Below are 16,432 nucleotides of genomic sequence, written 5' to 3'. Positions count from 1 at the left end.
AAGTATTCAAACTGCATTTTATTTGTACTTGGATCACATCTATTTCATTTGCTTGCTTTCCCACTTGCTTACATGCTGTGTAACATGGCTTCCTTCTTTGAGTACTCATGAAACACTGTGTTTGCTTTGGGGGCACGTGAAACAATTTCCGCTGGCAGAGCACACACAATTTTTTGAGACTATGAACAAAAGCAAGTGATGCATCAAAGTTTGATTTACAAAATCTTGAATGGTTATAAAAATATTTATAATCATTAAAATAATGTATTTTAATAAACATAATTCGTTTCAAAATCTACTCTGTTTATCCGTCAGATTTTACGGTCAATTTATTTTGACCACCTCCTGTAGTTTTAAAGAATATCTCAATGACAAACGCTTCAAGTATAAAAGCCTTGTCCATTTCGTGAGGTGCACGTGCAGTAAGTGGAGGTCCGCAGCGCCAGACGAAAATATAAATCGGCCTTTACCAGAAGCAAATTGACACAAATGCTGCATGTGGTTTCATTGCAGTATCGAAAAATGGTATGCAATATTGATATTTTCGAGGTATCGTATCAGTTAGAAATTCCAGTATCAACACTACTGCTGACACTACGCAATGGAAACAATCCTTTGTTGAAGTATGCCAAGCATCTTCCAATCATTTTCTCTGCTTTAATTATTAGTATTATTATTTAATTATAAATTATTAATTATAATTATAATTATTAATAATTCTTACAATCTTGCATTTGAATCTTCTTATAATCTTGTATTCAGAACCAAGTCTCTCTTTCTTTTCCACTAATTAAATGTGATGTGAAACTACCGTTACAATACCTTTATTTTATCAGCCTGTCATCAATTATAGCCATCATCAGTTGTGGTAATTGAAGTGGCTGAATATTTATTATAAAAGGCTGAAATTAATATTTTTCAGATTATAAAGACTCACTGGCCAATTCAGTGAAAAAGTTGACTTTGCTATTCCCGCAAATAGCAGTCATTTTTTATAAGACATACTCCAATATTTGTGCCAAAGCTGTCTAGCAGGCACGTACTTGGACAGAGTTCAGTGTAATGACAGCAGTCGGTTCCTGTTTTAAAACCAAGAATGGGTCCTGTTGAAGAAAGTCAATGATTCAAACCGCATCAGGGGATAATTAGACAATCCATGGGTAATTGCTTAAGCAAACACCAACCTTTTGAATAATACTGTTTTGAGGGGGGCAGAGAGGATGTGCTGGCAGTTAAGTATAATTGAGATGATGATGATTACAATGATGGATCTGATACAGATGGCTTAGACATAAATGAAAGAGCTAATGACTGTGATTTGCTTGCTTCACAGAGAGCCCAGCGAGGAGTGCAATGGAATTAGCGGTGCTCTCCCTGTGGAGCCCGCGCCCGGCTCGAGACTGAACGAGTGGTGTCCTGCGCCACCCCCTCCCATCCCTCTGCCCGCGCTCCACCCCGCCAGTATGGGGGACGGCCTGGACGCAGTTCAGATGTCGGGGAGCAGCAGCAGTCAGGGGCAGCCCTCGTCCCAGGCCCCTTCTTCCTTCAACCCGAATCCCTCGGAAACCTCCAACCCCACCCGGCCCAAGCGCCAGACCAACCAGCTGCAGTACCTGCTGAAGGTGGTGCTGAAGAGTCTTTGGAAGCACCAGTTCGCTTGGCCTTTCCATGCTCCTGTCGACACCGTTAAGCTAAATCTGCCTGTGAGTGATTTAATTTACATTTACAGTGCTGTCATGTGTTTAATGGGTTGATAGGAATGTTTCTTACAGTCCTTTGCCATTGAAATGCTGCTAGATGTCATGCTGAGGTTGCTGATTTGCTTGTAAAACCGCTGTGTGTTACTACATATAATACTCACAAACCAACCACATCAGTGCATTTGTTTACATCTGACAGTTGTATTTGAGCTACTTCTGGTTAACCTGTCAGTCTGACTTTAGGCTTATGACGGTATCAGATTTTCTTGTTGTGAGTTAAATGCTGAAGTTTTTATTATGGTATACAGTATTATCACGATGTTGACCAAAACCGCAAAAAGAATATTACTTTAACAGGTATAATATTGATTTATTGTATATAAATGTTTATTATTTATTATAAAATACATTAGGTAGGACTTTACAATAGTCTTATTAGTAAACATTAGTTACTTAATCTTACTTACTCATTACGTATTTACATTACTCATACTTACAATTTTTTTGAGGTGCGTCGTTAGCCCAACACTCAACCCCAGGCGGTGTCACATCCATATTGAAACTTTAACCTCATAAATACAAAAATATTAAATAAAATAAAATCAATCATTTTGGTTCAATAGTGAGCCAACTCTTATCCTTTTGATTTGCATTACTCCTTTGGGTTGTCCAGTTTAATTCAGAGAATTTCTACAAAGCATGTTGTGTACTGCAAACTCGTGAACTTTTTGTCACAACGCATGTTTATTTTCCTCATTTAAAATCTAAAAAATGTTAACAGATTGATATTTTTCTAATCGCATAACTCTTGTGGTTAGTTATTTTGTTATTTTTGTTTATCTTGTTGTTCGTTGTTTTGTAATATAATGCTAACATGTACCTTTTCTGTGAAATATATGAAGTTTTTTCTGCAAATGTCATATCCATAATGCTGGAATTGCTCAACTACACTAATATTAGTTAAAAAACACAACAGAATTGTATTAGTTATTAACGCCATTTACTAAAATGATTGCAACTAGTAATCAGATTTCAACTACGATTTGAATGTTATTAGAGCTTATCTAAGAAAAATACACCACCTAAAATTATTGAAAGCTTTGTAGTTTTCATTAAGTTAACTATGGGAGCTTTATTACACTGTTTCAATATTTAATTTCGATAAATAGTTCAGCATGCAGTAGGCCAGAATAACATGAAAATATTCATGTTTGAATTATTAAGCCAACCACTTAAGCTAAGGCCCCAAGTATTTGCGTATTCATCACTGCATATAAAATCTGAATATTCTTAAAGAAAGTTAAATTAACAGAAGTTAAATAATAAAGAAAAAAGAAAGAAAAAAAACTATTCAAGTTCTCAAATTATCAATATTGTTGATGTTCATCATCACAATATATTGAATGACTGAATATTGGCATCATGAGTATACATGACAATAGACATGATCAAATTTTTAAGGCTTATTCTTACCAGGGTATTTTTGAGCATAGTCACCTTAGACGGAGAGTTCTCATTGTGTTTGGATTGTTTCAGAGATTCGACTAGTGTGTTCACATGCAGGATTTAAGGCTAATTTATACTTCTGCATCAAGCACACGCATATTCTTCGATGCAGCCTAAAAGCCCTGATGCGCACCTTTTAAAAAATGTAACTACATGTCACAATGACGCATAGCGGAAGCTCTGTGATTGGTTGGCTTGATAGCTGTGACCAGTGTGGGCAGGACTGAGAGCCACACAAACCCAATGGAGTGAGTGTTTTCAAGTGTTGAGTCCTGCAAGAAAGCTCCAGATGGAAACTTTTTGTTTTGTGTTTATCTTATGATTAAAATTGTTGCATGTCCGCTGGTTCCCGCTTAGAATAAGTGAGTTTTAACTACTTCTATATTAAGGCAGCGTTCAGAAAGAACAAAACATCCGCAAAGAAACTCAACACAGAGGAACATAACCTACTGCCAGCTAGCGTTTCGGAAGTGTTATTGCAGAGCAACACAAACAGCATGCAGAAGTATAAAGTGCTGTGGGTCACGCCGATCACTCGACGCAGAAGTATAAATCAACCTTTAGTCAAGCAACGTTTACGTTGTCCAGATCTATTAGTCAGATCTTGCTGAAGTTATCACAACTTATAAAAATTAAATAAATTAGAGACGAAAACGTTGCACTGAGTTTAAATGAAACTTTTGAAGTACATGTAAATATACTAACCTTAGTCATTTGAGTCGAGCCTTTTGAATGTGCAAACAAATACATTTATTTTCAAATGAATGATTTATTGCCTTTAACTTGATTGTGTAAAATTTCAATAAATTAATAAATATTTATAGTGAAGCATAACCAGATTGTCACAAAGCCATAAATATTTGCAGTATAAAATGCGGTGTTTAATAGAAGTGCAGAAAACCGTTCACATCTATGAATCAAATTTTAGAGAGGAGGGGAAAATGCAAGACCCACTTCACTTATGCCAATGATCTGGCTTTGTTCAGCCTTAGTTTTGCCTGGGTGACTGCATAAAACTGCCGTTTTTTTACGGCAAAATGTTTACTGCATGCTCTGATTTAGGACACATTCACACAGAATGCATCTTTGCACCTGATACTCTAAACGCAGCACTCAGGAATAGTTCAAAACAACTCAAAACAGTTGCTGCAGTATACAAAGCCGCAATGCTTCAAGCTTTTCTAATTGGCCCACTGCTCTGGAACTGAATGCAAATGGATTGGTTAATATCAGCTGTCAAACACTCAGTCATTGCCTTCCTTCATATGACAGGGAGCTGCAACCGTGAAAATGTGAAGCGCTGAGTAGAGAATGAAAATAACACTGACAGATTTTTAGAAACCACCTAAAGTTACAAATAATGGCACATCTGATTAGTAATCATGTGGGGAATGTTAATCCACCGTCTAAACTTTTTGAAGAGTGGATAAAAGACTTCCATGGGGTTAAAGTCTGCTATAAAAGTGGTTAAAGCCATTTACTGTAAAGCATGTGCGTAACAGCCATTGCCACGTTTACACATGAGAGGTTTTGTTTTTATCCATCATTTAATTGTCAGGATGCTGTCAGCCATGCAAGTGGCAGCTATATGTAAAATGTAACACCATGTACACCATCGCTAAAGGGCTTACGTTTACTAACATTGAACTAGTATTGCAGCTCATGAAATGATCTGTATTGCTATTAAGATGACTTATGCAAATAATAAGTTATATGTCAATAGCATCTGTGCAAAATCCGACTCTACCTGTGAGAACCGCACAGTTATTATCGAAGTTTCATATATGTCAAGCCTTGCATATAGGGCCGGTGGGGCATGCTGATTTTTTTGTTAGTTTGTTAGTTTTGATTAGTGATGATTTCAGATGCAATAAAACAAGTTAATATAAAACTTGTAGTAACTGTGCACATAATTGGTTAGTCCGACTAAATTTTGGCTGATGTTCCTAAATATTTAAAGTTAGGATCACCAGTGGTGCCAAGCAAAAAGGTCAATTTCGAGCCCTGATGTATGAATTTGTTGAGATTACTTGACATTTACTTTAGTTCAGGACCAGTAAATATGGCCATCTATTGAGCTATGAGCAGTGATTGTCACTCTGTTGGTTACTTAGAGATCAGATCAGACATTTAATTCTTCCAAAGCTGCTTTTATTTTAACATGATACGCTATGGTAAATGCTATGGATTGTTTATCATGCTGACTTTGATACCTTAATTTCCCAGGACTATTACAAGATAATCAAAAACCCTATGGACATGGGAACAATCAAGAAACGCCTAGAGAGCGCATTCTACACCAGTGCCCAAGAATGTATTCAAGACTTCAACACCATGTTTACCAACTGCTACATTTACAATAAGGTACTGCTCCACGTTTCTGCTACCATCATTGGTGATGGATTGCTAGTGAATTTTGGGTGTGTGGTTAATGGTATGTGTCGCCCTCTGCAGCCTGGGGATGACATAGTCTTAATGGCCGAAGCACTGGAGAAGGTGTTCCTTACCAAGATTTCGGAGATGCCCCAGCAGGAGGTTGAAATATCCACCACGGCCGGCAAAGGTCGTGGCCGGGGCAGGAGGGATCCAGGTATAAATCTTGTATTATGTTTTCACTCACATTGCTGTATTTTTGGCGACTGCCATGTATAGCTATACTAGGTTTCAGTTCTTCAACTCTCATTGAAAATGAATGATGCCACTTGCTGTGAATTGCTGTCAGTACCAGTACCAGGTAAATGGTTTACATGTAGTTGTCCCAATTTGATAACTGCACAGGGGTCCCACGGGTCATGGAGTTTCTGCAATATCTCTGAATTGTAAAAAGTCTATTTCAGACATTAAAATCAGGGAATTTTATATATTATTATATATTAATTAATTTTAATATTAATTAATAATATATAAATAATATGAATTGTTTTATATATAAGAAACGGAATATCATGGATTTTTTTTAGATTTTGTCATTTTACTTTACCTTTATGGCCCGTTTCCACTGTGTGGTACGGTACATGTCGGTACGGGTCAATGTCAAAATAAAGCTGTACGGGTCCTTCACATATCATATGAAAAGTATTTCTCACAAGACAGATGCTTTATACACATAAATACTTGTGTATAAATGTTTATTACTAACTTTTCTTTGAACATGATTTGATTATAACTGCAGGTCATTGAAAGTGCAAAATAGTTTACTGTAACTGCAATGATATAAAATAAATAAATGCAACAAATATGAACACATACAGACCCTTACAGTCACTGATATGTTACCAATTACAGAAAAAACTACACACAGCATACATTTAGTCCCTATTTACGTTCAAAAACAACATTCTGCTCTTCTTGGCTTTGAGGCTAGTCATCAAGGCGACGACAAGGTTTGTTTGAGCTTGGGTCGACCATGGCTTGTTATTATATGTATATATTATTACAGTGTAATGTCTTGGCTGTGCCTTTAAAAATGAAGGCTCTGCCTTTTGGTACCTTTTTGTTGTGCTAGGTACCCTTTGGAATGGGTGACCAAAAAGTGATACGACACGGTTTGCATTTTGGTACGTTTTGACAGTGGAAACGGACATAAAAGCGTACCAAACCATACCACTCAGTGGAAACAGGCCATTATATACTGTTGTTTTTTTTTTTAGATTGATGTTTACATTATAGTTTGTAAAAAAAAAATCATGCCATTTTATTCCTTTCTTGCTTGTGAAATGGCTATAAAATATATTAAAACATAAGGATTTTCTACAACACTAAGCATCATAAGTTGTTTTGTTTTGCTAAAAATGAATAGAAGTGAACAAGACTAAAAGTCTTGACACATTTAAGTTACAAATGCTATCCCACACTTTCTTGGAAAAATAAGATGGATAGGTCATGGTAATTCAGCTTTTTAGTCAGTGCAAATTAGAGAAAATCAAGCAATTGGGTACCCCTGACCACAGCAGAAATATATTTAAAAAAAAATCTCTTTCTGTGTCATTAGACATAAACATGAAGGTTGGACCTGTTCTGGAGCCTTTGACTGCAAGCCCTCAAACACGTGGCCTTTCCAATCTTACCCCAGGGCCACAAACTAGAGGACCACCACAGGGTCCACCTACTTTACCTCCCCAGCCTATCGTGCAAATGCAAGCCTTGCCCCCTCGAGTGCCCCCTTCGCTTCCCACAGTCCCTCTCCACGCGCCTCAATTAGGGCCGCCTTTTTCGTTGGGCCCCACTGACTGCAACCCACCGGCCCCAATCATGACGGCTGTGCCTCCCCCCACCCAAACCGCCCTGCCACCCGTGCACATTCAACAGAGCGCTGCTCCTCCTATTCTACAAACTCCCATCTCAATACCTAACAAAGTAAGTTTACCATTTAACATAACGTTCAGTGTCTGTTTTTGCTTTTTGAGGTGTGTCTGATTCACCTGTGTTATTTCACATGTGCACAGAGAAAAAGTCAGAAAAGGAAAGCAGACACAACGACACCTACAGCAAACGATCAGCTAAACGAGTCCTCACCCGCCGAGTCAAAGTCAGGCAAGACTCTACCACGCCGGGATAATACACGACCAAGCAAATTACCCAAAAAGGAGGCACCGGACTCCCAGCACCATTGGACAGCCGCCCCCGGAACCCCGAGCCCCAAACAGCAAGAGCAGTTACGCTATTGCTCAGGCATAGTAAAGGACATGTATGCTAAGAAACACGCAGCGTACGCCTGGCCCTTCTACAAGCCAGTGGACGTGGACGCTTTAGGGCTGCACGACTACCATGACATCATCAAACACCCCATGGACCTCAGCACGATTAAGGTGAAAATAGTGCAGCTGGATCTCAACTGAAAGATGAGCTGCGTTTGCTCTTCATGCTTATTTGTTGAGGTTTCTCTTTGCTTGTACAGGACAAGTTGGAAACCAGACAGTACAGAGAAGCGCAGGAGTTTGCAGCAGATGTACGGTTAATGTTCTCCAACTGCTACAAGTACAACCCTCCAGACCATGAAGTGGTGGCTATGGCACGCAAACTGCAGGTGCGTCTACTTTGGTTACTTCATGTAATGGCTTCGGAGTAGGCCATGGATCAACTATCTCTGCTGTGATTGGTAGATCAGTTATGGATGGACAACTGGACCTGTCAGGATATCTATTTTTTTGGTGGTACGATGTATTGCACTAAAATATATTGCTATAAAGATAAAATTGTCATTTTAAGACCATTTTATGCCACTCATTGTATAATGCCAGAATGACAATATATCATCACAAGGGTTGGGCGATGTCAACCAATTTGGCCTCATACGATGCCTAATGTGAAACATCGCGATGGACTATGGCATCATTGTCATAGGCAGCGGTGAATTAATTATTTATGAATAATTAATTAATTCTTAACAAATTAAATTTTTGTAGAATACCATTTTAACTACCTGACCCGCACAGTCTTTGTTTTACCCATAAACAAATCATAAATAAATAAATAAATATAAGTTACACACAAATTGCCCCATCAATCATTTTTCTCAGGGACTCTGCCATGAATAGGGAGAGTGATCTGTGTTGTTATAATGGCGCCGACAAACTTGGTTGGTAAAAAAGGTGCACAACCAACAGGAACCAACCAACAGTATCTGAGGTTTTCACTAAAATTAAGTACACGCGTGAAAGCAAAAGACTGAAGCAGTGTACTGACGCTGTGACACGTTACCTGAACGTAAAGAGTCAATAGATAGAGAAGAGAATAATTAAATATCACGTTTAGCAACTACAGAGAGACAATCATATACAATGCAAATACACTCTCCTAAAGAACACATGATATTTTATTCTTGAAAATATTTAATTATAGTAATTTTAACATTTGAATATCCTAATTAAATAATAATAATGGTAAAAAGTAACAGAGGCTGTGATATCTGCTGCCAGATCTATTTTCAATTGTCAGACACCAACATAAAAATACACTGTAGTAATTTATAGTAAATACTATAGTGTTTTTTTACGATACTGACACCTCCGATAGAGATGTTGCACAATCAGCTAAAATGGTGCTAGAATTGGTTAGAATGGGCAATAGGTCTGCACAATTGGTAGAATGGGCAATAGGTCTGCACAATATATCGTTTCAGCATCGATATCGCAATGCAGTGTGATCAATGATCACAATATTCACATCGCAAGTATACCCAAAATTGAGTCTGGATTATAATTGTATAATATAATACATTTTTTATTAATTTTTTTTTTTTTTGAGGCCTGGAACTGTGTGAGGGATTTAAAAACATTCAGACCTAAAAATTGTTCTGAATTGAATTGTTTATAAAATGAAGACCAGTGTTTCCATGCGTTCTGAAGTGAAACAGCTATAAACTCCTACAAGATAAAGTCATTGTATGCAGAGCCATAGACCTTTATCTATCAAGTATAATTATGGAAACTGTGTTCATCTTAACTGAAAGCTACATCGTGTTTGCTGGCCTCGCATATCACGCACCTGTCAGTCAGTCAGCCAGCATGTCACATTAAAGGATTAAACCGATAACGCACAGCACTACTACGATTACAGAAATGTTTGCTCTGTTATAATTCACTTACCTTTTAAAACGTTTTGGTGCAGTTATAACCCGCTATTAAAAAAGACAACGACTGAATGTTTTGAATGAGAAGCTGTAATGTAGCCGTGGTGGGATGAATTTTGGTGTGGCGCCCCGCCATGGAAGAATGAATGTAGCGGAAACCATGAAGACTATGCGTGTTGTTTTACATGACATACATTTACAAAAACAATAAAACGCTGTTCATTTAATTTGTATCTTTTTCTTTATTGAATTTATCTTGTAAATTAATTATCTTGAAAATTAAACGTTTCACAATGAACTTAGTTTTTTGACCACACTTCGTTATTATTGTTCACAGTAGTTTGCAGGAAATTAAAACTGGATTTAGAAATTTTAAAACAAATCTTTGTGCTTAACAAATGAAATTAAATATGTAGGTTAATGGATGTCTTTTTTTTATTGTCTTTATTTGCTCTGTGGCATTGATTTCCAAAGGCATTTTTAACTCTGGATGCACTGAAGTTTCAGCAGCTGAAAACATTCAGCCAAACATGGCGTTATTAGTTTTTGGCCAAAAAAAGGCTAGCTTAAAATATCTTCCACCTTGTCGCTCCACAGTACTCAGATTTCACAATTGCTCTAGACATCAGCACAGCACTCCCAATTCTCTTTAGCTTGAAGGCGTAGCTTGAAACCAAGGGGTAAGAAAATTTCCCAGAATACACCAGCCACAGCTGCACCCGGAAGTAAGGAGATCCACAAATTATATATTTTTTTGTCATTATTACGAATTTTTACAACAAACAAACACATTTTAATATATTCATAACCGTGTTCGTGTTTTACCACCATGCTTTTAAAAAAAACGCTAAAATAAAACCCGCTAAATTTCGCGTTCTATTCGCGATCTATAATCTCTAATAAAAGCTTCTGTATAGCAGTCCCACAACATTCTGACACTCGATGACACTGGAATACCCTGTCAGAAAAGTCTAGTGGCTGTCAATGGGCTTTTTACAATGTCAGCTATAATGTTAATGTTGTTTTGGTGTGTTTACATAGATGAATATGGCCACTGTGTAAATGCACACCACAGTTATGATCTTATGCCACATTAGGTCTTAATGATAACATATTGTATGCCTTCAGTGATTTCCTGAAGATAAAAACCAAAAAATAACACAACTGGAATCACTACAGCTGTCTTGATCATCTGATCTCATATGAAGCAAGAGATCGCGATGACATAAGATGACGTGTGCAGGTGCTGTAGTGCTGTCCCATTTCTTAGGGGTACATTTTGAAGCCCTTCCCCTTGACTCGGTTGTAAGGAGGAAGGGGAAGGGATACAAAAATAGAATTGGGATTGGACCAAACTATCATGTATATTGGGAGAAATTCATGAATTAATCAAATTAACATGGAGGTGGCCCACCATCACCCATCATAGATCAATATTAAGATCATTATTAAGCTGTTTAAATGACAAAATACATGTTCTTACACATATTTGAGAACCAGAATGTCAGATATTTCCCAATCAAAACTCACTCAGAGGTGTCAGTAGAAGTATTTAAAACTTTTGCATGTTTTCTAAAACAAAATTCTAATTTGTTATAACCAGTGTTGGGGAAAGTTACTTTTGAAAGTAGTGCATTACAATAGAGTTACTCCCCCAAAAAGTAACTAATTGCGTTTCTTGGTTACTTTTTATGGAAAGTGATGCGTTACGTTACTTTTGAGTTGCTTTTGTGTAACTTTTCCATACCTGCCTGAGGTTTGATCTCTTTCAGAACTTGCAGATGTTTTTTCTCCGTTTTATAGAGAAACTCTGCATTTAACAACCACCTATAGAACCTACACCTTCATTTTCCTTTAAAAAATGTAGGATAAAATTATATTTTGAGAACTTTCTGAGCTCAGAGCTATACATGCTGCATATACAGATTAAGGAAAGCATGTGTTGTGTTTTGCTACTTTTTAATATTTTGTGTTATTAATGAAGTAAATTCACTGTCCATTGAGAAAAAGATTGCAATAAAGCTTAAGAGAATTAACATGAAATAATTTATATTAAGACAAAAACAGATTTTAAACCTTTAAAATGTTTAATAACAAAATGAACAGTAAGACAGTAAAAAAATCCCCAAATCTAAATAAATCTTTGAGCTTTATACATTGAATAAATTGCTTCACGTGACCTTAACAAATGTGTAAATTGTTTCTCAAAAGAGAAAAAATCGTATATATTACAAAACGTAGTCGCTTCTACACTACGGTAGACAGTGGCTGCATCTCCTCAACAATAAAAGCAATAACCGTTTTTTTGTTTATTCGAATTATTTGTTTGACTGATGTCGATCATAGCTGAAGGTGGGGTGCAGGTGTAGTGCTTCGCATCCAGTTTTGTTTTCTTTTTTTGTTTTTTCTATGTCCTGTTTCTTGCAGTTGTCGAGTTTTACTTGCACAAAATCTACACTTAACAGCGATCCACTTCTTTTCTTCGATGAGTTCAAAATAACAACAATCCATTGCAAAAATTTAAGTCTCCAGCCTGCTATTCTGACTGTCTGTAGTGATGACGGTAGATTCGTGAATTAATCGTTTGTTTTAACCGGATCTTCTAAGTGAACCGGTAGAACCAGTTTATTAAATTGAGTTGTCTTGAAATGGTTTGCGTCTTCAGTAAGTACTAACATACCGGACACTTCCTCTGACTCGAAATAAACCCAAATCAGTTATTAGAACAGTTAGTAGATTCAGTTAGTAGAACACTACACTCACTGATCTGCTGTGAAAAAGAGACCTGATGATGATGGTGACTGTGAGCCGACTGTCTCTTCCCTTGCAGCACGCTCTCTCATTGAGTGTGTGATCAACCTGACTAACATAATTTTATTCCGCACTGTATTTTGTACAAGCCAATTAAGCAAGGTAAAAAGTAAGTCGCATTACTTATAATTCGTTACCCCAACACTGGTTATAACAATGTAATTCTGCAGTCAACGCCATGTTTCTCCATTGTTTATTTGCGTGGATGAACATTTGTGCATGGTGCATTTGTGCATTGTGGATGGTGCAAAACAAGGCAGTTTTATAGTCTATAGTTTGTTTAATTTTGCTGTGTGTTGTCAGAATGTAACCTCAAATATGTATTTCTGCATTCTGAAAGCAGGACGAAAAGCATCTTACACTAGAGAAATAAAAGTTTTTTTTTTTGTAGGATGTGTTTGAGATGCGTTTTGCTAAAATGCCTGATGAGCCAGAAGAAATGCTGGCCCCTGCTCCTGCGCCAGTGCTCCATCCGGCACCTGTAAAGACACAGCCGGTCATGGCCACTGCCTCGTCCTCGGACACCTCCAGTGATTCGTCATCGGAATCAGAGTCCTCCACGGACGACTCTGAAGAGGAAAGAGCCCAGAGGCTAGCAGAGCTTCAGGAGCAGGTGAGTAGATCTCCAAAATTCACCGTCACTCCTAGTTGTTCCTAAGAAAAGAGGTCTTTTCATAAAACTGATTGGTCAATGTTGATATCGAAAGTATGCTTTAAAACACGATGTTATATTGACCTTATTCTTCAATGTGGAAGTGCACTTTGTGATTGTTGATTTACTTAATTCATTTACTTAATTTATTTAATTTATTTACTTTTTTCTTAATTTACTTAATTAATTTACTTTATTTACTTTATTCATTTATTTTCTTATTTTACTTGATTTATTTATTTACTGGACTTATTTAATTTATTTAATTTATTCACTTTATATATTTATTTACTTTATTTTTTATTTACTTTATTTATTCATTTACTTTATTCATTTACTTGATTTATTTATTTACTTTATTTACTTTTTTTATTTACTTCAATTATTTTTTATTTACTTTTTTTATTTACTTTAATTATTTTTTTATTTATTTACTTTACTTTATTTTTTACTTCCTTTATTTTTATTTACTTCAATTATTTATTCATTTACTTTTATTCATTTACTTGATTTATTTATTTACTTTATTTAATTTATTTTTTTACTTCAATTATTTTTTATTTACTTTACTTTATTTTTTATTTACTTGTATTATTTTTTTATTTACTTTATTTACTTTTTTATTTACTTTATGTACTTTATTCATTAGTTTTTTTATTAACTTTATTTGCTGTATTTTCTTAATTTTTTTTGTTTATTTACTTTATTTAAAAAAAAATTATTTACTTGATTTATTTACTTTTTTATTTATTTTTTTACTTGTTTAATTATTTATTTTAGTTTTTTAGTACTTCCGATTCAGTTGCCTATGAATGAAATGACAAGGAATATTAAACAGCGCAAGATTGCTTGCTCGACAAACAAGTGTTCGTAACTATACCTAAAAGGTAGAATAATATAATAAGCAAAGGTCAGTTTGCAACCTTAAGCAGCACAACGAGCGGTGTTCAATGGAAGTGCATGAGATCGGACGTCTCGAGCCAAAAATATTCCAAAGGCTGTGCCCGCTCGTATCTGAAGAAAAAGGTTAATACTGTCCACTGAACAACTTTAATCACCCTGTTTGTTTTCGTCTTGCTTGTTCCTCAGTTGAAAGCGGTTCATGAGCAGCTGGCTGCCTTGTCCCAGCCTCAGGCCAGCAAACCAAAGAAGAAGGAGAAGGAAAAGAAGGAGAAGAAGAAAGACAAGCACAAAAAGAAAGCAGGAGTCATGCCGGCACTGGAAGAGATTCTTGAGCCACCTCCTGCCCTCAAGCCTCAAGGAAAGCCCAAGAACAAGGATCCTCTGCCTAAGAAGTCTAAGAAGCTTAGGTGGGCTCAGACGTTTGATTTGTGCACATTTTAGGCAAGAAAGTAGCCAAGATTTTGTTCAACCAATTTTGGACAACCTCAGAGTTTTGGTCTTCCCTTTAACTGTGTGACATTTTTAAAAATTAGTTGTTTTTGTTCTCTTACACCCTGCAGCAAGAAGGAGGGAGGAAAGGGCAACCGCTCCATTGCTCCTCCAGGCTCCGCCCCACCAACCCTGCAACCTGTGCCAGGTCTGGATACTGAAGAGGATCTGGGTCTGACTGTAGGGGCTGCGATGGCAGGCATGGCTGCGGGGGAGAAGTGTAAACCCATGTCCTATGAAGAGAAGAGACAGCTGAGTCTGGACATTAACAAGCTGCCTGGAGACAAGCTGGGCCGAGTGGTTCATATCATTCAGTCCCGCGAGCCTTCGCTCAAGAACTCCAACCCGGACGAGATTGAGATCGACTTCGAGACGTTAAAGCCTTCGACTCTGCGGGAGCTGGAGAGATACGTGTCGTCCTGTCTTCGCAAGAAGAAGAAACCGGCCGGTAAGTGATCATGGCAACACTCGAAAGCCAGTTAAGTCAGAGTGGATTCTATCCCAAACATTGTTATCAACGTGTGCATGGAATAGTAGCTAGTGCATCTTTAAAACACAGGGTTCCCACGGGTCATGGAATTTCTGGAGTTTCATGGAGTTTCAAAAGGTCTTGCAGACATTAAAAGTCAGGGAGATTTAGATATTTTGTTGTCTAAGTCCTGGAATATCAGGAAATTTTTACTTCCCATTTATCACAATGTGTTTTTCTGTATCGTGTTTTTTTTTCATCATGTGTTTTCACATGTTTTCCCTGTTGTTTTGGCTGGGACATTTTCCTTTCTTTTTATATATTTATTTATATATTTATATATCTTTTTATTGTATTCAAATTTTTTAAAATCTTTTCCAATATTCAAATCCCAAAAATCAAATACAGTCTCTAAACTTTATCTGTAAAATGCTCGCTGTGGTTGTATTTTTGTCTGCTCCGTACTTCACTACGACTGTATTTTAGATTATTAGTCTAAAATGACAGATTTTGAGTGTTTTTTTCTGTGAAAATGTATACTAATTAAAGTTAATTTAAATTTAAATAATTTAAGTTACCAAGTTCTATATTACATTTTTGACCCCAATTGCCACTAGTCTCTACAATATATATATATATATATATATAAAACAAACAAGAGCAAAGGTTTACCTTTTCGCCTTATAAAGCTTACTATATCATATCTGATACAAGAATCACTCAAATGATCAAAATAAACAAAACCATTTAATTAAAAATCACAGATTTTTTTTTTTTCTCGCATGTTAGTCGCAAATTTTAGCGATCGATACAAAAAAGTTAACATTATTCAAATAGTCTTTGGCTGAATGTGCATTGCAGTAATGTTGATGGATCTAAAATGGGTCACACACTTGAGAAGCATAATGCTATGCCTTGTCTGTGACAACTCACCGGATGAACACTTTCTATATGGAAAAATATTGTTATATTTGATTTATATAAACAATGCAGATGGCACAGAAGGAATTTGAACAGCGTTCAGGCTGAAATCCACACCAATTATAAAAATTGCAAGCTTCTTTTAAGCCATTTGCTTGATTTTGCATTAAATTAAGTTACCACATGATCACAGAATAGTGGAGGGAGTGCTCAACACAACAGCTGACTATTTTCTCATTATAGGTCATGGAAATTCTGCATTTTAGTCAGAGAATTTGACATTTGGCTTAGAGTGGGAACCTTGAAAACACACTCTAAAAAACTCCTTTTCACCCTTTTCATTTAGTGCTGTCCAAATTGCATCACTCAGGACAAATAATTTGAGTGTATGAAGTGTTGTTCAAATGTTC

At 36.5% G+C, this 16,432-nt stretch overlaps 1 protein-coding gene across 5 annotated transcripts in view; it reads left to right on the top strand.

Annotated features, from left to right (window-relative positions):
- brd4 (bromodomain containing 4) overlaps positions 1-16,432 on the top strand; it is a 133,971-nt gene that overhangs the window by 101,372 nt on the left and 16,167 nt on the right. For all 5 annotated transcript variants that reach the window (XM_056454106.1, XM_056454105.1, XM_056454107.1 and 2 more), the window contains 9 exons: positions 1,334-1,703; positions 5,433-5,570; positions 5,661-5,796; positions 7,198-7,562; positions 7,652-8,014; positions 8,104-8,232; positions 12,980-13,201; positions 14,330-14,550; positions 14,704-15,080. In XM_056454106.1, coding sequence (XP_056310081.1) covers positions 1,464-1,703; positions 5,433-5,570; positions 5,661-5,796; positions 7,198-7,562; positions 7,652-8,014; positions 8,104-8,232; positions 12,980-13,201; positions 14,330-14,550; positions 14,704-15,080 — 2,191 coding nt within the window. In that variant the 5' untranslated portion in view covers positions 1,334-1,463. The remainder of the gene's footprint in view (positions 1-1,333; positions 1,704-5,432; positions 5,571-5,660; positions 5,797-7,197; positions 7,563-7,651; positions 8,015-8,103; positions 8,233-12,979; positions 13,202-14,329; positions 14,551-14,703; positions 15,081-16,432) is intronic.

This window comes from Danio aesculapii, chromosome 3, assembly GCF_903798145.1.
Source record: "Danio aesculapii chromosome 3, fDanAes4.1, whole genome shotgun sequence".
Taxonomy (NCBI): Eukaryota; Metazoa; Chordata; class Actinopteri; order Cypriniformes; family Danionidae; genus Danio; species Danio aesculapii.
Note: the sequence above shows the minus strand (reverse complement) of the source record. Positions and strands in the feature narration are given on the sequence as shown.